The sequence below is a fragment of the Thunnus thynnus genome, chromosome 15 (assembly GCF_963924715.1).
Source record: "Thunnus thynnus chromosome 15, fThuThy2.1, whole genome shotgun sequence".
Classification (NCBI taxonomy): domain Eukaryota; kingdom Metazoa; phylum Chordata; class Actinopteri; order Scombriformes; family Scombridae; genus Thunnus; species Thunnus thynnus.
In genome coordinates, this window is record NC_089531.1 from 6,697,628 (window position 1) to 6,717,858 (window position 20,231).

The following is a 20,231-nucleotide window of genomic DNA, read 5'->3' on the forward strand; positions in this document are numbered from 1 at the left end:
AAATTGCTTCAAGTGATGTCACTTGTCGATTGAACGAAATCAGGGCGTGTGAAGATAGAAAGAAGTTAGTTTACCAGACCTCTGTAGTCCGCTTCACATCTCTGCTTGAGGCTAACAGCTCCAGGCTACAGTAGCCGCTCCTTGCATGACACACCCGAATCTCCAACCTAACTCTTGCAGGCGAGTTGCATTGTGGGTAATGTAGGTGTCAGGTTTTGGGATAAAAAAGACAGACAGACTCTGATCCTCCTCCATCGATTTACATCTTTCTTTTTTTTTAAACAGTCCATTGTGAGTCTGACAATGTTATGGCAGTGCAACGCTAAATCAGTGGAGTACTTTTTAAGTATTATTTAAAGGTTCCATGAAATGGTGTTGAGATCACAGTTTCCTTAGCTTGTTGTTCTAACATAAAATAGGTGAATGAGGCAGAAGTTGCGGTAACATTGTGAGGGACTTGTTCAGAAAATAAATTTGGACAAAGACTGGAACATGGAAACTTGCCTGAGCTGTGGAGGGTCCCTCATCTTGTCCTCCCTGTTTAATGGAGCAGGACAGACATGAAGAACTTTTTAAAATCTTGGGCGTCAAGTTAAATATGTGAGCACCTTTTTATAGTGGAGGCAGCGGATGATTTGCCCCCACAAGAGCCAGATGGGCTGTTAGAAATGTTTTGATTCTTAAAGTAAGAGAAAAAGATACCAAGAAAAATGTATTTTCATACATATTGTCCATATTTGAACAATATAACCAGAGATAACAACACAGAAAAGACATCTTTTTGTCGATTTTATAGGATCTTGAAGGGCCTCCTTTGAACTGAGTTGACCTTTGCACACTCATTCTAAGGAAAACTCTGCTCTAAACTTTACTGTAGTCTACTGTCTGCAGCACTGACAGCTGTTTAGGTGACTTCATTTATGGAAAAACCTGCGACTCTTAAGACACAAATATGCAGTTGTGTCATAGTCCCCCATGTCCCACCCAGGGTTTTAGTCAGTAGGTCAGTTAGAGATGCTTCCCTCCATCTGTCCATCCACCTTTTCCTTCCCCTACCTCAATTTTCTTCTGGAGTCTCCGTGTGTAAATACCTTTTGATCCCTCCTCTCTCCCTCTCGCTCTTTCTCTCTTTCTCCCTCCCCTCACCTCCTGTCCGCTCTCTCCCTTCTTTATCAATGGCCCTCATTCATTCCCTCTCACCCTCTGCATGCCTGTGTGCCCCCCCCCACCCACCACCAGCAACTCTGCCCACCCTCCTCCTTATTCCCTCCTCTCTCTCTCTCTCTCTTTCTCTCGCTCTCTCTCTCTCTCTCTCTCTCTCTCTATTTCTATTCATTCCTGTGATTTTTCCTGCCTGTACCTTTCCACGGCACTAACGTCCCCTCCCAGGCTGCAGTTTCCTCAAAACTTCATATGCGTCCTATCTCTCTCTTCCATCTTTTGGCTCCGTTTCATTTCGGGGATTTTGGTATTTAGATGCAGATCTAGATGTGGTTATTTAAGGCTTAGGCAATATTCATTGGCATTTATGAGAAAAAAAAATGAATGGCCATTACATGCTGGCACGCTTATTACAATTTCAGGTATTTCAGTGCTTGTTAGATATGGATCTCTTCTGTCACTGCCTCTGTGTAGCACAATTAAGCTGTTAGTGGACACATTAATATACTCTATATGAAACATGCTCATCACATTTATGTTGAAATTATTTACTGCATCGTCCAGTATTTTTTTTTTTTTCCTCTTTCTGGTTCATGCTGTATCACCAGTCCCTATAATAGCCTTTTATTAATACAGCTATTATGCATCATCTGGGCAAATTACCTTCTAACAGTGAGTAATTGTGCTAAATTGAGCAAATCTTGGAGTTCACCGACTGCTATATTTAACGTCAAAGACTAAGGAAGCTGCCTTCATACTCCAAAAAAGAATTGTTAAGTGATGAAAGCTGCTACTGAAACACAGGCACACAAGAGAAATGCTGAAAATGAGAGAGAAGGGAACACACACATTGCTTTTTTTTTTTTTTTAAAGTTGAGTTTATCAAATGTCATCAAATGACTAGTATACTTTGGCAAAATATACTGTGTGCTCATATATAAACTCACACAGACATGCACTGTTATACATCAGCTGGCACGCAAACTTCAGAGCTCAGAACACACCCACTTGTGTGTACCCTTGCTCTACCCCACCCCCCCACCCCCCCTCTCCTTTGCTCCCTGCCTCTCTGCCCGTCATCACCCCTTGTCCTCCCTCCTCCTCGCCTGCCTATTTCGAGGTATGTGGTTAACTGGGTGTGCTCGGTGGCCAGATTCAAAATCACTGACCCATTCTCTGTCTAAATTCCCTTTTTTACCTGGCGCTGCACACCTCCAGCGGCTTCACCAGGCCAAGCTGAGTGTGTATTCATTACATACACATACACACACTCTTTGACCCCACTGTTAGTGCTCCCACTCCCTTTCTCCGTTTCCTCCCAGGCCAGCCCCTGCTCTGATCTATTTCAGTGTGTTGTGGCTAGCAGGGTGTGTGTGCGTTTGCGGCCCTGCCCAGTAAAATACAGACTTTTCAAGGAAGTCAGCAGTATAATATGGCCGCTTTATTGTAATTACAAGGTTCTCCTTTTGGAAATAGTGCACAGAGAGAGCTGCCCACAGGCACTTGCTGAATCTGTCTTCAAGAGCCGATGCCATCTCTTGCTTTTCCTTATGCAAACGCCCTTGTCTCAGTCTCATCCACTCTTGGAGGCTCCTTGCTCGCACTGACCCAGATCTTGCCACACCAGTGCCAGCTGGATATTAGTCAGCCTTTGACATTACAGCCAGTAAGGATTCCAGTGCCGTCTGACTGGATGATGTGTCAGAAATATGTTTGGTGGGTGGCCACGTGTGATGGAGCTTCCCCGCAGGGAAACCTTGTGGGCTCAGAGTTCTTATAACCCTTAAATTACTGCCCATAAAATTATAGGGGTTTATTAATTCCAATATGGTTGACATTGAAGCTAAAATGTGTAATTGAAGGGTTCACATTGACCTTTTGGACAGATTTTCTTCTAGACTGGACAAGTGGAAGCACCTGCCTTTTGATGTCAGGATGTTTTAGGTTTTTGCAGCCTCACCTCTTGGTGAAGTGGTCAGTGGGATGTTTGTTTGAAAGATGATGAAGTCACGCTGCTGGTGGGGGCACACGTGCAACTCCACAATGTAGATGCTCAGCAGATTGTGTGGATTATACTGTTGCTAAGGCAGGGTGCTGCATACTGTATTTGGTCAAGGTTGCGGGTAAAATGGCATTCAGGACATATTGGATACAAAAACTGCACATGGTCAGATTTTAAAGCCAAATGCTTCCATCTAACATGCTGTAACAGCAGAATAACGTTGAGATGGTGTCATAGGTAGCCATATTTAACCAAATAGTGTTCGTATGAACATTTAATCATCTAACTGTGAATATACTGTATGTGTACTGTTACATCTGAACAATTATCTTTTCTTTCCATTTGGACAATAAACAATATAAAGTTGATTAGCACAGATTTAATATATAAGTACCTTTATTTCACCTGCAAAGTTAAATGAACTCAGGCAACTACCCATGGTACCAAAGGCATAGTATAAAACTGGGCATCATTTGACACCATCCAGATGCTACTTTTACATGTAGATGACCCAATCTCTCACTGTCGCCCAGTAGTTCACACTACACTACAATTGTACTTCACAACTGTAACTGCGGTTGTGATAATTTGTGTTTGAAATGTCCAACAGACACTTGTTTTCCCTCCATAGTTCCACCAGCTGCATCTCCACTGGTCGTTTGTCAAAAACAAAAGTGCATCTTTTTTTTGTATTTGCAGCAGTATTTAGCTCAACACAACCATAGTTATATTGGTTCTTGCAAAAATAGGCTGCAAAATAAATACATCATAAAATAACACAACAGATCGCGTCACCAGGGGAACACACAAGTTCTTACATAACATGGATGGGTTTATTTTATGTTAAGGGTTACTTTCCCATATTTCACATGAGAAACAAGTATATAATACATGTTTATTAAACACAAACAAATCAAAAAAGTCTTCCTCTTCTTCCCAGATTTAGCTGTTAATAATCAATAGATGAAATTTCTAGTCCCGTCTGGTCAAGCTGTGTACCTGCCAAAAAATAAAAAAGTAAAATGAAGTAGAAAGAAAAAGATTACATTAAAGGAGGGTTAAATTAAGGCCACTTCAAGTCCATTACAGTTTAAACTTTAAACTCCCCAACAGGCATTCAAAAAGGAGAATTGGCCCAGTCTTCACTTGTCCATTATGCAAACAGTCCCTGCATTTACACCATAGAGAAGGAGGAAATAAATTAAATAATATTAATAAGAAATAATAATAGTACAGGCTTAGTACAAATGCCAAATCTGAGATAGGGATACACATGCAGTCTTGGCTTTTATATGGATGAGAGCAAAGTTAACTGAGGTTGTAAAGAAGGCGTGTAGAAAAAAATGAAAGCTAAACAAATATATCAGTGAATAATGTTGGCGTTTCATACTTAATATTCTATTAAAATCTGACCCCCATGACTGTTTGACCATTTTATTGCATATTTTCCTCTTAAAAAGCATGGCACATGGATATCTGATTTGAGGTGCTTGAGGTCTAAATTTGTAACTCAGAGGTAATAGCTCGAACACCAGCTGTCTCAAATTCACTGGAACCAGGAGAGGAACAGACGGATGAAATAATTTTAGCATCAGCAGCTCTTTGTGGCAGAATGACTCACCACACTTCTTAGAGAGAGAACTGGCAGCGTTACTACCTTTTTAAATAAAAAAAAATGAATTTACCAAAGACATTAATGGATTATTGAATAACTGTAATACATTCAGATAAACTCTACTCACATGACCGCAGTCTGTAGTGATTCTGTAGTAATAAACAAACAACAACAGACGGGACAAATCCCAGCCAGACAACCACTTTCTGTTGTGTCCCTGTTAAAACCATGGATACAACAAAAGAGGTGGTTATGATCCTTGAATATGAATCCTTTGGTATAAATGATTTTTTTTTTTCTAAAAAAGTGCATACAGTACACACACATGTGCAAGTCTAGCACAAACACATACCACAGATGTCTCTTGGGGTGTCTCTTTTTACACTCTGTGGCATCTACTTTCAGAGCACAAGGAGGCCAGAACCAAACATTCTGTCTTCAAAAAACACTCAGTTCACTGTTTCCAGGAAGCCAAAATAAAACCCAGAGATGCCACACTGAGGGAGCGTTTCCTGGACGAATATCCTTGCAGTGAAAATAACATCTCAGTTGTGAAGCATATACAGTGTGTGCAACAAAAAAAAACCCTCATAACTAGGCATTTACACAACTGACAAATTCTGGGGTTTGTATTGTTTCTGTTTTTTTTATATTGTTTATTCAATCAAATGCACCGATATTTGGTTTTCTACTCCCTGCTTTCTGTTTTTTTCCACTTTCCTGCTGTTGTGTTGACCTCCTCTGTCCTCGTTTTCTATTGGTTCTGTTGTTTTTTTCATCCCAACAACTTTTATGTTGTTTTTTTTTTTTCTACATCTGAGAACATGAAATTCTATATTTTCCTTCTGGTCTCTAAATAGTAAAATATAGGTATAAAAGCTATCCAAGCCCTTTTTTCTCTTTCTGTCTTTATGATTTCTGATGGATAATTGCTGCCTAGTTAATGGTTTCAGAGAATGATCACACGACGGCCGCTCCTTCTCATTCCGCATACATCAAAGCTCACCCCTGTACTTTCATATATATGGTAACGTTTCTTTCTTTTCTTCTTTTGGCAGCCTCATATGCAAACTCATGGACATTGCACTACCACTGAACACAACCTAAAACATGCCGAGATACTTATAGCGTGTCCCTTTTCCCCACGTCTGGAATTTACCATCCAGTTATATGTGTATTCTGGGTAAATTATGGGTCCAAAAGGATTTCACAATGCATCAAAAAAAAAAAAAGTGGCTGGCACTGGCAGAAACCTGGAGAGTATCCATGCTGCGGCTTATGGTATATACTATAGTTCAACCAGTGTAAAGATATTGGATGTGCTAATTTACTTATAGTTTTAGATTTAAGCTTGACCATCTTCATGCTAACATATTAAAGATATTCATAATTTCCTTCCTCATCAGTGTAGAAAAGCCCCCCAAACAGCATTTGGACTCTCCACTTTAAGCCCAACTAGTGAACAGTAGGCAGACCAACCACACCAAGCCAATGTTAGGATAGATTAGGCTTTTAACTGATGACTTAATTCACCAAAACCATGATTAAACAGTTGAATTAATGATATTAAAAGAATGTGTCACAGCATATTTTACAAACTTTTTATAAAGTTTCACCAGCATCCATCTAAATGCCCAAATCTGCTAAATCAAACTGATATAAGCCACCGTTCAGTCTATTTATTGTGTCATATATGTAATGTATGCATATTTTTATCAGCCTGATTGCACAACCCTGACAGATCCCTGTCACTTAATTTTACTATAATGAGTAATAGCGTTAAAGCCTCTGATTATGCTGAACTAATGTCTGTCCTACCAGACGTTTACTGTTCCTCTCAACAGCTACAACACAGATGCTAAGCTGACACAAATGTTTAGTTTTGAATGTATACTTGTTTCATGTTTATGTTTAGTCTGCTGTCACAGTTCACCTCTTATCTCCACTGTAAGTGGGGTCCTTCTCTGATTTATTTCTCTGTATGCGACTGACTTGCAATGTGTTCACAAGAAGTAACTCACATATGTTGGACACTCAAAGAGCAGCTTTGGCCACAACACTGTTGATGCTGAAGTCATAATGAAACATTATGAATACTGTGAAACAATGCACTAAAACTTACCTAGCTGCAGGTCGGTGTAGATAAGAACATTGGCTAAATAATACAAAAACGAGCCAACGAGCCACCATCAGCTCATCGCGCATGCCCATAAATGGCTGTCTGTTCCGTAGCCTTGGTTGCTATGGTTGTTGCTAAGGTTTTTGCATGTGTTGTTTGCATGTCCACTCTCATATTTCGGATAGGATTTCTGTTCAAACATATACAGATGTATTTGAGAAGTTGACATTTCGAATAATGAACAGAAAAAAGTGAAATTCTACTACTATAGTAAGTTTACGTAGCTTCTGTAAGTCGGCTGAGGGGAAGCTTCTGGGGGCTAAACAATCAGAAGAGAGTGGGCTCATCGGGAGGGGACACTTAAAGAGACAGGAGCTGGAAATGTGCATAATATGTCCCCTTTAAAAAAGCCATTTGATAAAAATATGTATGCATAACTGAATTAAAAGAAGATCTATATTTTGCAAATCTGAGTTCATCAGGCAGGTCCTTCCAGAGATGAGGTGCCCTAACAGAAGATGAGATTATTTTATGAGCCATCCTACACATACACAGTAGATCCAGATGTTTGACAGATCATGATGTAAGAATCATCAAGAGTTGTCTGGTGAATGCACACGAGTAACTAGGTGCTGGTCATAGTAATGGCAAATATCGAAAGGAAGACAACCGCATGCAATCAATATTTCAATCACACTTGGTCTTGTCAGCGTCAGATATACACATCTCACACCTGGTACTCATCCATAATCAGTGACATCATCAACAAGTTACAAGGGTTCACCTGAGTTCATCACAATCACTAAACACTAGAAAAAGTTACGCAAACATGTCAACATTTCATTCCATTTATATTTTTGACACCATGCAGACTATTCTTTTTGGAGTATGTCCCTAAAAATGTTCAGATGCCTCAATCACTTAAAGAGGACAATCTAAAAGTAAGTATTCATGTAGCCGTTACAAAAAATGTATTGTTAGGGGCCCAAGCTGTAGATAGATAGATCATGATGTAAGTCCATTTTGTAGCTGATGCAAGTCATGAACTCTGAATGCAGCTCCACACTGGTTACCTCATCAAAAAATGATACCTGGCATAATACGTTTTAATACGTTTTACATGCATACAGACTTTTTTGCAATTTTTGAGGTTAAAAATTTTCAGAACAAAGAAAATATTTAACATTGCAGTGGTTAAACAGCCTTCTGAGTTGCCTTCACCTGAAAATTATTGTTTTTCTGATATAATATAAAGGAAAAGTTTTATTCTTTGTCTTTATAATGTTTTCTCTTGCTACTAAAACCCTCAGAGAGAATGAGATTAAGGTTATAACATATACGTATACCACATCCCCCTTCATTACCCCTCAGAGAATCAGACAGAAATCAGGGGGAATGAAATGAAAGGTAGTGAGAGAGAACGAGCGGTATAGAGCATCAAGGGATAATCATGGTTAATTACTGCTTTCTGGTTGTGGAGTCTGCATTCAAAGAAAGTGACTAACCATGGGCTGTGTGACTTTAGACAAATTTACAAGGCAGACGGCTGGGTACGTCTGATAGCTTTGAAATATAGAAGATGCTGTTAGCTGTTAAGGGGCAGGTAGGGATATGAAAGGTGCTTTGAAATTATGAAAGGAATGTCTCTTTTAAGTTTACTACTAAAGTTGGTTTAAAGTTTATGTCCCAGTGGGTTGACATCAGAACCAATAAGAATCATTGGTTTAAAAACTTACTGTGACCATATTTTTTTCTTTTCCAGGTAAGTATTGTTTTTTTTCAGATATGACAAACAGGATGTCAGAAACACCAGTTGTGTTCAAAATTTTCAGTTATTGTTGAGTCAACACTGGTCATCTTTGAGATTATAGCTTGTCGTGTTGTTGGAGTGCATTATCTTGTAAGGCAGGACACCACATATGGTTGCTTGATATGTAGATTAGGTTGCAGGATATCTTTAAGACATACAGTATTATTTGTCTAATTTATTTTAAATTTCCAAATATTAGAAAGGTTTCAAATATATCATAATTTCTATCAACCAGCCAGTGTGATGCATTGCTGTTGGGTTAGAATGGTCATTGGGAAGAATGTTCTCCCTTATTTGAACCCGAGTGGTGCTTGGTTATTAGACTTTTGTACAAGTGATCAGGCACTTGTAATTTACTTGATTTTTTCCATTTTCTGATACTTTGTTCTTCTACTCCACTTCATTTCAGATGGAAATATTGTACTTTCTTCTTCATGCAATTTGTTTTAAGATATATACTGTACTACTAGTTACTTTTCAGATAAGATTTTGCATGAAACAAATATGATAAACATATAAAATGCATTTTTACAGTATTCAGCCAGTGACCCATCATCATGATTCAGCAGTTTCACCAAATTTACTGTTGGTCATGATCATTTTGAGACCTAAAGATGCTGTTAAAGGTCAGAAAATATTTAGAAAACAAAATATTATGTATTATATTCTATACAAGACCACCAAAGCTTATGCTTTTGGCCAGCTGTATAACCTCATCTATTTGATCATCATAAAACATGGTTTGTTAGATATCATGTCCATGTAAATAAATGATTTTGGCTGTACTCGGTTCATGCTGTCAGTCCACAACTACTGGATGGATCTCCATTGAATTTTGTGCAGACTTTCATCGTCCCCAGAGGATGAACCCCACTAACTTTAGTGATCCTCTGACTTTTTCTGCAGCGCCACTGTGAGGTTGACAGCAGCACCATCATCAGGTAAAAATTTCAATGTTCCCAATACTTTGGTTTATGACCAAATACCTGCAGAGCTGAAGGCATTCCCGTCAACCTCATCTGTACTTTGTGTTTATTCCTAATTAACAAATGTTAACATTCTAACATGTTAAACTAAGATGGTGAACATAGAAAACATTATACTTAAGTACTGTGAGTATGAGAAGACAATGAAGTAGAAGCACTGCTAGGTCTTTGTGGTCGTCGCATACAAGTGCTCTTTGAATACTTCATGTATACTGTGCTTATTCTATCTCGTGAAGGGCTCATTACATGGGTGTATATATGGTCTCAGTCAAAAATGTAAAATGCAAGTCTCCTTCAAAACGATCCAAGGCACACTGTAGGGTTTGTGCAACATTGAAATGGCTTTATTTTACATGGCAATATGTATTTAAAATGACCAACGCATTGCAACCCACATAGGTCTTTATCATTGTCAGCAGTAGCTTCATTGTGAGTATGTTGGCATGTTAACATTAACTTTAAGCTCAAAGCACCATAATGTCTTTAAGTACAGCCTCACAGAGCTGTTGGTGTGGCTGTAGACTTTTAGTCTTGTTAACTTAAGCATGATTGTCCCTTTAAACATAATGATCTGTCAGGTGAAAACATTGTATCTCCAAAATGCAAAACTTTTGTAGACAAAGAAAGAGACAGCTGATGATGGCAGGCATAAGTTCATTACACACTACACTGATTCACAAATAATTATTACTCATCTCTCTGTCTCCCTCTTTCTGCCCACCTGGGCTGAAGCTGCAAAACAAGGCCACGTGGGGCTAACCAATCAGCACGAGAGGAGGGCTCCAAGGATCTAGCTAAAAGGGCGTGGTGAATAGCGCGGACAGAAGCCTGATTGGCTGGCCGGACGCTCACTCTCGTCTGCTGCCCAGCGCGGTGCGCTGTCCTGCTGTCTGATCTACCGTTTACCTGGACAATCCATCATAAAAACCAACCTTTTTGAGCCACAGGTACGAAGACAAGAGAGAGGGAAGTGAAAAAGTTGAAGAGAAATACTCTGTTGGCCGTTTTCAGTGAATCGGGATTGTTGAGAGAGAATCAGAGACAAACAGTGACTGCGTGTCCTACACGCAACATTAAGCCACTTGCTCACAGTTGAAAAGAAAGACGCAATTGTTGTGTGTGTGTGTGTGTGTGTGTGTGTGTGTGTGTGTGAGTGAGTGAGTGTGAGTGTGAGTGTGAGGTGAAATATTTGTGTAGGCCTATCATTAAAAAAGTTCAGCTTCCACTCAGGCGCTCCTCCGTACACGTAGATAGACGTGCGCCAAGCGCGCAATTACGCACGCCCTCTCTCTCTCCCTCTCCCCCTTAGCCATTCACTCGTTCACCCTCTCTCTCCCCACACACACATACACACACGCTCTCACTCTTCGTTTGGAGAAAGTAAAGAAGGGGAGAGGGAAAGAGAGAGAAGGGAGAGAGAGCGTGATTCCAGGTCTCTCTCTGCTGCTCTCTCCACTTTGGGTACTTGTACCCAGTCTGACTCAATGGGGCTTTAGCACTAAGGGGTTAAACGTTAAAATAAAAGATATTTATTCACCCCAAACCCCTTTTAGTGTTTAGGTTTTGTGCATTAACATAGACAGACATAGGTAACTCATCAAGGAAAGTCTCCGGGAGAGAGGTAGAGACGTCTCCAGAGGCGTGCCTTTTTTGTCTGTTGCCTCGCAGAAGGTTCAGTCGGGTCCCTCTCGTCGGCTGGCTTTCTGTGAGAGGATAACTTCCACCTTATCCTGCATTTACAGCTCAACCAGGCCGGCAAACTACTGCAACACTATGGATATTGGAGATTGTCCCTTACGGAGGAAACGGAGACCATGGCGCATGGACTTCTCATCCTTCGCCTTGGTAGCCGTGGCGCTCGCCGTGTGCCAAACGACCGTGGTTCGGGCAGGTAAGACATTTTGTCTTATAAATGGTTGTGATGTTTTTGGCCACCTTTAGTGTTTTCCTGTTTAAAACGTCTCCATGTTTCTTCGCTGTTTAACGTGTGTATTAAACATACACTTCATCTATTATAGGACACTTGCACCTGACATGCTTCTTTACATTTTCCCCAGAAAATAGGGTCAGCAGTTCCCCACCAACTGTCATCCCTTCGTATTCAAATCTGTTTTATTTGTTATGGTGATTTCTGCATATTTGTACGTTTATCTCTAGTTTCTGCACTGCGTCAGACTCATCTTCCCAAAGCATCCCTGGACTACTTGTATTGTCGACATGGCTCCGAAAGGCTTGAACAAAGCTACCGATCATTAATCAAAAATAAGTCGGGAAATCTGAGGCAGTGATGCTGAGGAAAGACGTGTGTCCGATAATGGACCTAGGAGATTTAGGGAATTTTCAGCGCTGTGTCAGTAAATGTCCATCCCCTCAAATACAAACGCAGAAAATAACGACACTAATACTGTTAACCTGTGTGATATTTGTTACTATTTGGGGGAAAAAAGTTATCGGGAAATCTCGTCAGCCTTAACACACTTTGTCCGATAATGGATGTTACGCACATAAACCAGAGAAAGCTGAGAGGTTACAGAAGCTTTACAATCACTTTCTGTTCCAGGAAAACACACAGACGCGTTATTATGTTTCGAATAAAAGTTTGCCTTTTCGGACTTAGTCTTCCTCTCTCAGTGCCTGCACCCTGCTGACAGGTGTCACCTCACCAAATGTTGCGATTATCCGCTGAGCTCAACTATTTCAGCCATCATTTTTTACTAACTTTCCTGACATTTTCCTTCCCAATTTCTCCTCCTATTAACTAAATTTCACTATTAAGAATCTCGTTCATTTTTGACATGATGGTGCTGATTTTACGCGCTCCTGCAGCCCCCCCATCCGGAGGGGGCCATGGGATAGGACGGTGCGTAGAGCTGCTTCAGTCGCTTTTTGAGAAGATTTGCGAACTAATAATCCCACTTAGGAAATTTGTAGGGTTTATTATTATTATTATTATTTCTCGGAACTTAATGTTGGCCTGTGAGTAAACTGATCTGCGCACATAGAGGCTGCAGCAGGGACTGTGGGAAGTTGGCTCGGTGTTTACCAGTTCAGCCTGTGCACCAGTCCATCCATCACTGCCTCCAGGGAGGGATTTCTGCATCTAGTTTGCAGGATGTGACAAGACGTCTGTGGAAAGTTGATTTTGCGTTTTTTCCCTCTTGTTAAGAGCGAAATATTATATTTGTATTAGTTTTATGACGATGATACTAACAATAAGAAGACTAGTAAAGTTGTTAATTAATACTGACACCTTTTAAGCCCAGAGGATTTGTTAACTTTCTCCCAGTTGGTAATTCTTAGTAACTTGTATGTATGTTTTTGTAAAGTTTAGTTCCCCTTCACCTCTCCGCATCAGTTATCCATCATAAAGGAATGATCTGTATGTGCTGCAGTTCCCTGACGGACCGCTAGTTGCACTGAGTTATTTTTAACACAGAGAATCCATTGATTCACCTGAGTCCAGATCAGTTCACATCTTGATTGAGGACGTTTGATGCGGAATGGTACTGCGTGGAAAGAAATAAAATGAAAGAAAAAAGCATTTCAAAAAAATTCTGGAGGCACGAAATTATTACCTTTAGTACCTGTTATATGTTGTTTAAATTCTGAACTTGAGATTTTAGTTGAACCATAGTGGATCTGAAGCTGGTTGGAAAATATTTTTTATCTTTTGGCTATTTTTTTTTTAATCGTTACACAACTTGTCAGAAATAGAAGCGAAGTTTGGCTGCTTTGGCTGAGACGCATCATGCAGATTTTGTACAGAAACTCCAAACAGGTTTAGTTTACACAAACCTTTGGAGAAATAAATTTACTTTAGCACTTTCACTGGACAGACGGATCAATGCCTCTTTATTCTTCGTTTGGACAGTTGCTGCAGCTTACGGACCAAGGGGGCTTTTGTAACATAAATTGCCCTCCTTCAGTGTATTCTTTGGCCCCGTTTCCAATTTCAGATTGCGAGAGGCGATTGCACCTTCCCGTCGTCTCCCGTGTGTATTTTGGAGGCGGAAGCCTGAGACATTTTTGCTTTTTATGAATAGGTTATTATGCGGCGGAGCAGCTCGGTCGCAGAGGTTTGGGAGTGAAAGCGTTTAGTGTCTCCGTGTCTATGTGCGCTTTGTACAGTTGTGTTTGTGTATATGCGTCTGTAGGCTATGGATGTTTTTTCTCAGTTCAGGGTGTGGAAATGTAAGCCACATCTATGTGAATGTGCCTCTGTGTGCAACACCTCGACCAGGCTGCGTTTCTCATCTTAAACGATGCTTATAGAGGCGCTGTGTGGAAGAAAGTTATTTTTTGATGATCTGACCGTGTGATAATGTCTGAGTGACGAAGATAAGACACTCCCTTTACCTGTAAGCGCGTGCCCGGTCCCTTGCGTGCGTGTGCACACGAGCGTTCCTGCACGCGCACAATGCATGGCACGCCAGTAGTTGGCCAGACGCGTTGGACCATTGCGTGCACGTATCTGTGCGCGTCCCAGTGCGCACAGTGTGGTGCAGCAGCAGATGTTAGTGTAAACTATAACAGCGCCCCACCCAGGCTGTGAAAGACGGATTTAGAGAAGAAAGTGGTCAGATTCTTTCATGTTTATTCTCTCTTCCCTGGGAGAATGGAGACTTGGAAAAGACCAGGAGGAGGAGGAGGAGGAGGGATGGATGAGGCGCAGCCATCACCCAGAATGCAGTGGGCCTAGAAAGGCATGAAAGCCGGGTTTTGTTCAAAGGTGGAGAAAATCGGAGGGCAATATTTTCTTGACATGGATGTTCCTCAGCCTCATTTCAAAGCAGAGCACTCCTCAAAGGGAAGTCTGTCTCAGTTTGGCTAAACATAACATAACCCTGCGCTCTCTCTCTCTCTCTCTCTCTCTCTGCTGGTGAATAGAGCTACTATATGTGGTGGCAGCGCAGAGTTTTGACAGTTCATTCCTGTGACTGTATGGAAGTGTGTGGTATTTCAGGCTTCTGTTGGACACATGTGACTCACTCTGGCAGCTTTAACCTCGTCCCTTTCATTTTGCTCTGTCTTGTCGTCATTCTCATATGGGCCCTGGTGGTTCTGGTAATCCACATCCATCCTCTCTCCTCCTTTCTTTTTAATAGTCATACTTTCGCATAGATATTAGACGCTTCAGGATAATGTGTCCAGTTAATCTTGGTAGATCCCCGACAGATGTCAGCACTGCACCCAGGGCCATCACCAAAGTTATGATTTCAGTAGTCTGTCATCTCACCCAGAGCATCATCTAATTATTAGGTTGATAGGAGTTGGTAGATGACCAACCAACAAGCCACAAAATTAGATGTAATTTGTTTAAAAATACCTTGTGTATCACCAAACTTACAGATGTCCTAAGTGTTTTGAGTCTTTTTGCCCTGAGTTTAGCCTCCCAGGCAGACCTCAATCTCATTCTGTATTGAACTTCCACCTCCTTCTCCATGACTAACAGACCTCAGCCAGAACTCAACCCTAGACTTAACAATGTATAATGAAAGATTGCAATATTGGTTTTAGAACATAATCCTGCTGGCTGGGAGGCCTAGTTCAGAGCAAAAACATTCCTGTTACTCAAAGTTATTGCCTGTTAGTTTTTAATCTTCACCAGTTTACAGACTATCAAGAAATTGGACAGCTGCACACTGACATAGTTACCATGACAGTTTAAGGCTCAGTATACTAATGATTTCATTCCAGATGAGAACTTAGATTACTTACATTGGAGTTCATATTCGACACACTTCTCTGTATAACTCTGTAAATCTCTCACAAAAAAGCTGAAGCCTTGAAAATGCAACTACTCAGGACTGTCAAGTGGCTCAGCCATCCTTCTGCAAAATGGTATCGTACTGTATGGACAGGCAGATAAGGCCCAGACTGTCGTTGTTCTTGGCTAAAGCACACAAAAGTCAAAGCTGACATAAACATCCAACACTTCTGATGCCTCTAAATGTGAGTGATGTACCGAAGGACCTCAGTTCTAAACCGTGACAACCCCTCAAACTGTGAACTCATAAAATCCTCTCAGACAAAATCGCATTAACACAGCAGACGTAAGGGAACAGAATGAATAGAAGATTCCTTCATCCTCAGTTTCATAGGTGATGATTTAGTGGTTTGTGTGTGTGTAGATAGTTAGGCGTTATTCCTCAGAGGTTTTCTGTTTTAGCAGATGATGTACAAGGAAAGCAGGAGAGCGTGCCAGCTTTATAATGACAGACTATAGGATGCTATTCCTAGTCACTGTTATTTTGCTGCTTCTAGGAAGTCAGTGAAGGAGGGCGTGGAGAGACCAGCTGTGTGCTTTTTCATATAATGTTAATGTACATCTTTTTTACCAGACATCTATACAGTTTATCCAATTTGAAAATAGTTTTAAATGTTGGTTTTAGCTGTTTGTGTATTTAGACTTGAGTGGAAAGTGTACTTCTCTGGTATGTTAGAAGATATGACTTGAAAGCCTATTTTATATCATCTTTCCTGCAGTTTAACTATTTGCACTATTCTAACGCAGTAAACCAAAATGATCTGATAATATAATGAGGATACAGCCTTCCTTCATTCATTGTCACACCAGTTTCTTTCCCAGCATGCATTGGGAGCAAGTCAGGGGAACATCTTGGATAGAGTACACATATAGATAAACAGGTTAAAATAAATAGCAATGATTATTTTCTAACACACCTTCATAGAGCCACTATGTAGAGGAAATAACCCAATCATTGCATCCTGTAATATAAGGAATACTAAGCAAATTATGTACAATTCATTAATCATTTTAACAACCAAACACAACAGGAACAAAAACCGATGCACAAGTTAAAGACAACAGGATTTGTACTATACACTGTGTACGAAATTTACATAGTTTCCAGACATTTGATTTTCTTCCACTGTCTGCAAATAATTAGGGTTTTTAATTAGCTGAAAGTATGAAATGTTCCAGTCCTGAGGGAGACTCGCAGTGCATCTTAGGGATCCCAGACGCAGCACATCACAACCTCTGCAGCTTTATCTATCTTTATCTATCCATGCAGTTAAAATTACACCTATAAGGATCCCCAGAATGCAGTGGGGATTTCTGATGTGGGGATTTCCACGCTGAAAAGGTGTCGACATAAACAGTGATGATGATAGTTTATTATGCAGCGCTGGCCCGCTGCTGTTCTCTTTATTTTAAGTCTGACTTGTCACCTCTGACTAGACTCTGGGATAAACGTAGGTATTCTGATGCCGCTGTTAGTGAGGATGTGTGATTCAATATAAATATGTAAGTTTATCTTGTAGGATGAGAGCAGTAGGTTTGGGAAATAGTGAGTGTATGATTTTCATCAACATCTTTACAGTAATCTTATCTTTAAAAGACCAAAGTGTCTTTTTGCATGTTTCAAACAATTATCTATAATCTGCATTAGCATTTACCAGTCACCGTAGAGCAGATTATATTTCTTTTTTGTACAGTTTTGCTGTGAAAATGATCCAGTTAAGACATGCAGAATATCAACTATTGGCAGCTTTAAACCAATTATATTGTCAGCAGTGACTCTTCTGTTCAGTCTCAGAGGTGAAACAGTTCAGTGTAACAGATGCTTTTCCTTTTAAAGTAACATATGGAGACTGTGTTTTTGGACTTTCAGGTTTTCTAAGTTGAATGCAGTCAGAGCTGAGCTGTGAAAATTCAGCACAGACATGTCAGTGGTCTGGTTTCTAATTTGTGCCCTTGCTCACTGTCTGTCCCATATGATAGTATATTATAAGGAACCACTGACTGTCTCCTGGTCAGGGTCCCGTTGTCCCGTTCAGGCCTTGTGGTGTCAGTATCCACCCTCAGCTCCAAACTGAGACTGTGGCCTCGGGCCCTGAAACCGCACGTGGCTCCAGTAAGATACACGTTGGCAACATCAGTGCAGCACACACAGACAGGCACAGACCACATAATGGTACACAGGGGACAGTAGAGGACTTGGGCACATGCTGGCAGCAGCTCTTCTGTGGAAGGGAGTGATATGCATGAAACCACAGAAAGCTACAACACACTAAATGATGGCGCTGGTCTGTAGTGACGGATAAACCACATGGACTGTGAGATTCATAATACTCTAAATTTAGAAGTGATAGAGGCAAGTGTAAGAAACTATAAAAAGAGGAGAATGAGCTTCAGTAGCAAGGAAAAGAAACACTCTTAATGTGTCAGAGATTATTGATGTCATACTATGATTGTTTATAAAAGTGTGTAACTCACATTTAGTGAGAGAAAAAATGGAAAAAGACAAAAAGTTACCTTCCACTGCAGGGTTAGCAGGTTATTCATTAAGATATAATCAATGTCACTTAAGTATTTGTTACCACTCTTGGACACTTTTTGGTGTTTATATGCCAGGTGTATTAGTAACAGACATTTCACATTGAGACAAATAATTTTCCAGTTCTCCTTTAGTCCTGTGTCCTTGCTAAACATTTCCCAGTCCATTAAAACCAACTGATAGACATTCAACGGAAACTTTGGACTTCTTCAATGGTTGTAAAGTTAACTGTTCCTGTATAAAGCGCACCTGTAACCTGCATGTCAAACTGCTGTGTGTGAGGGAACAACAGTGGTGTTATATTCTATTAAAAATGTGTGTTTGACAGTTTTTCTAGCCAGCCTCTCTAAGTCTCTTCTGTCTTTAAAGCGTCACCATGTTCCAAGTCGAGGTCTAAAGACAATACATGAATTGTTCTTTGATTATTTTACTAAGTTTGTAAGATTTGGATTGGATATCTCCTCTCTGTGTTCTTTTGTTTGGTAAGAGATCAGTGCCAGTGTCAGTTTCTGTTTGAATTGCAAAAAGTTTTAATTGAATTTGACAACACGTGACGTTTGATGTGATTCTGACTTTCAGTTGTACTTTTAAATTCACGTCACGCTGTTGAAACGCGGTCTCTTAACTGCTGCTGCCCTCCAGGCTCTGAATGGTTTCCCTCCTGAACTGTTTCAACTTTTATCTAAATCTATCTTACAACTTGCTGTCGAGTTTCCTTGTGTAATCAGAGGAATTCGGTGAAACATTTGTGAGGATTTATTGACATTTATGTGACACAAAGGATAGTTTTGTATCAGTCTTTTGCCCTCTTTGGCAGCCAGTCACGCACTGCCACACTGTGTAACATCTACATGATAATTAACACCACACTGACAGACTAAATCCTTATTTTATATCATATAAATAATCTGAATTCTAATAACCTCTTTTTTACAGCGTGGCTACACATAATGGATTTTATGTCTGTGTACAGTAGACATTATAAATAAATTATAACTATAGAGCACCATATTGTAAATTATAACCTGCAGTCAGAGTTTAGCCCATCAACTAGCCATCATGGTCAGCGGTGTGGATGGAGCGGCGGCGGGTGATTGAGGAGCAACTGGAGTTTAGTTTCATGGTTTTCAATGTTGAAATTATGTTTATATTTAACTGTTAAGTTGTAAGTTATGATACTTATTGGAGATCTTATGATCATATTTTTTTCCCGAAAAACCTGCCATCTTTGTGTATTCTTAGAAGTGCAAGGAGACTGAAATATTGAGGCAGTAAATTAGCGTACAGATGGATGTGTGTGTGTGTGTGTGTGTGTGTGTGTGTGTGTGTGTGTGTGTGTGTGTGTGTGTGTGTGTGTGTGTGTTTGTTAATCTGTGGTCAGCTTTGCGAGTCCTTTTCACTCTGTGTCTCTAACAATGTGGTCGTTGTGTAAAGGTGAGAGGCGAGGGGTCAACATGTCAGCTGGAGTGTGTGTCTGGTATTTGACACAGCTGTACCAGTAGAGGAGAGGGTACACACACACACACACACACACACTCACATATACATTTACACACACAGAAACAGTTAAACAGAGCATCTAAGACAGATTCAACAGGGGAGGAAATAAAGGTTTTGCTAAGAATCACACAGTTGTCACCTCAGTCTGCAGTGCCAGTATGACCAGTATGATTAGTGAGTATACAGGGCTGTCACTGTGATTAGACAAGTTTCAACACAGAAAAATATGCAGAGTATTTAAATATCACCTATTAGTGTAAACTGCATACTGTTTTATTTTACATTTTTAACATTACTGACTTAATTCATACTGGGATCGGCTTCAGACCATTGAACAAGTACAGAATAAGTGTAGAAAATGGATGGAATATACCGTATTGGCCCAAATATATGATTATATTTTAATCTAGAAATTACATTTAAGAAAGTGGGGGGTCATCTTATAATACTTATATACTACTCTATTTCACATACAACCATTCATAGGAGACCATTATTTCTACTTGTTAATCTTTTTGGGTTGTTTAATGTTTCATTTTGGCTCCATGAAAAACTCAATAAACTCCTTTTATGTGCAAACTGATTCACACTCTGATGTCTTGTGTGCATACAGGATCTAATCTGTGTGTCCAGCTGCTTTGTGCTCAGATGGCAGAGTTGTGTGTTTTCTGTTACTGTGTAGGCTAACAGAACTTACAGACTCACTGTATTAAAGCTTCAACACAGGTTAATAGT

At 40.2% G+C, this 20,231-nt stretch overlaps 1 protein-coding gene across 7 annotated transcripts in view; it reads left to right on the forward strand.

Moving 5' to 3' along the window:
• Positions 1–10,940: 10,940 nt before the first annotated feature.
• col11a2 (collagen, type XI, alpha 2) overlaps positions 10,941–20,231 on the forward strand; it is a 49,824-nt gene continuing 40,533 nt past the window's right edge. The window contains exon 1 of one of the 7 annotated variants that reach the window (XM_067612114.1): positions 10,941–11,584. In XM_067612114.1, coding sequence (XP_067468215.1) covers positions 11,467–11,584 — 118 coding nt within the window. In that variant the 5' untranslated portion in view covers positions 10,941–11,466. The remainder of the gene's footprint in view (positions 11,585–20,231) is intronic. The other 6 variants (XM_067612107.1, XM_067612108.1, XM_067612109.1 and 3 more) reach the window with 6 other exon arrangements.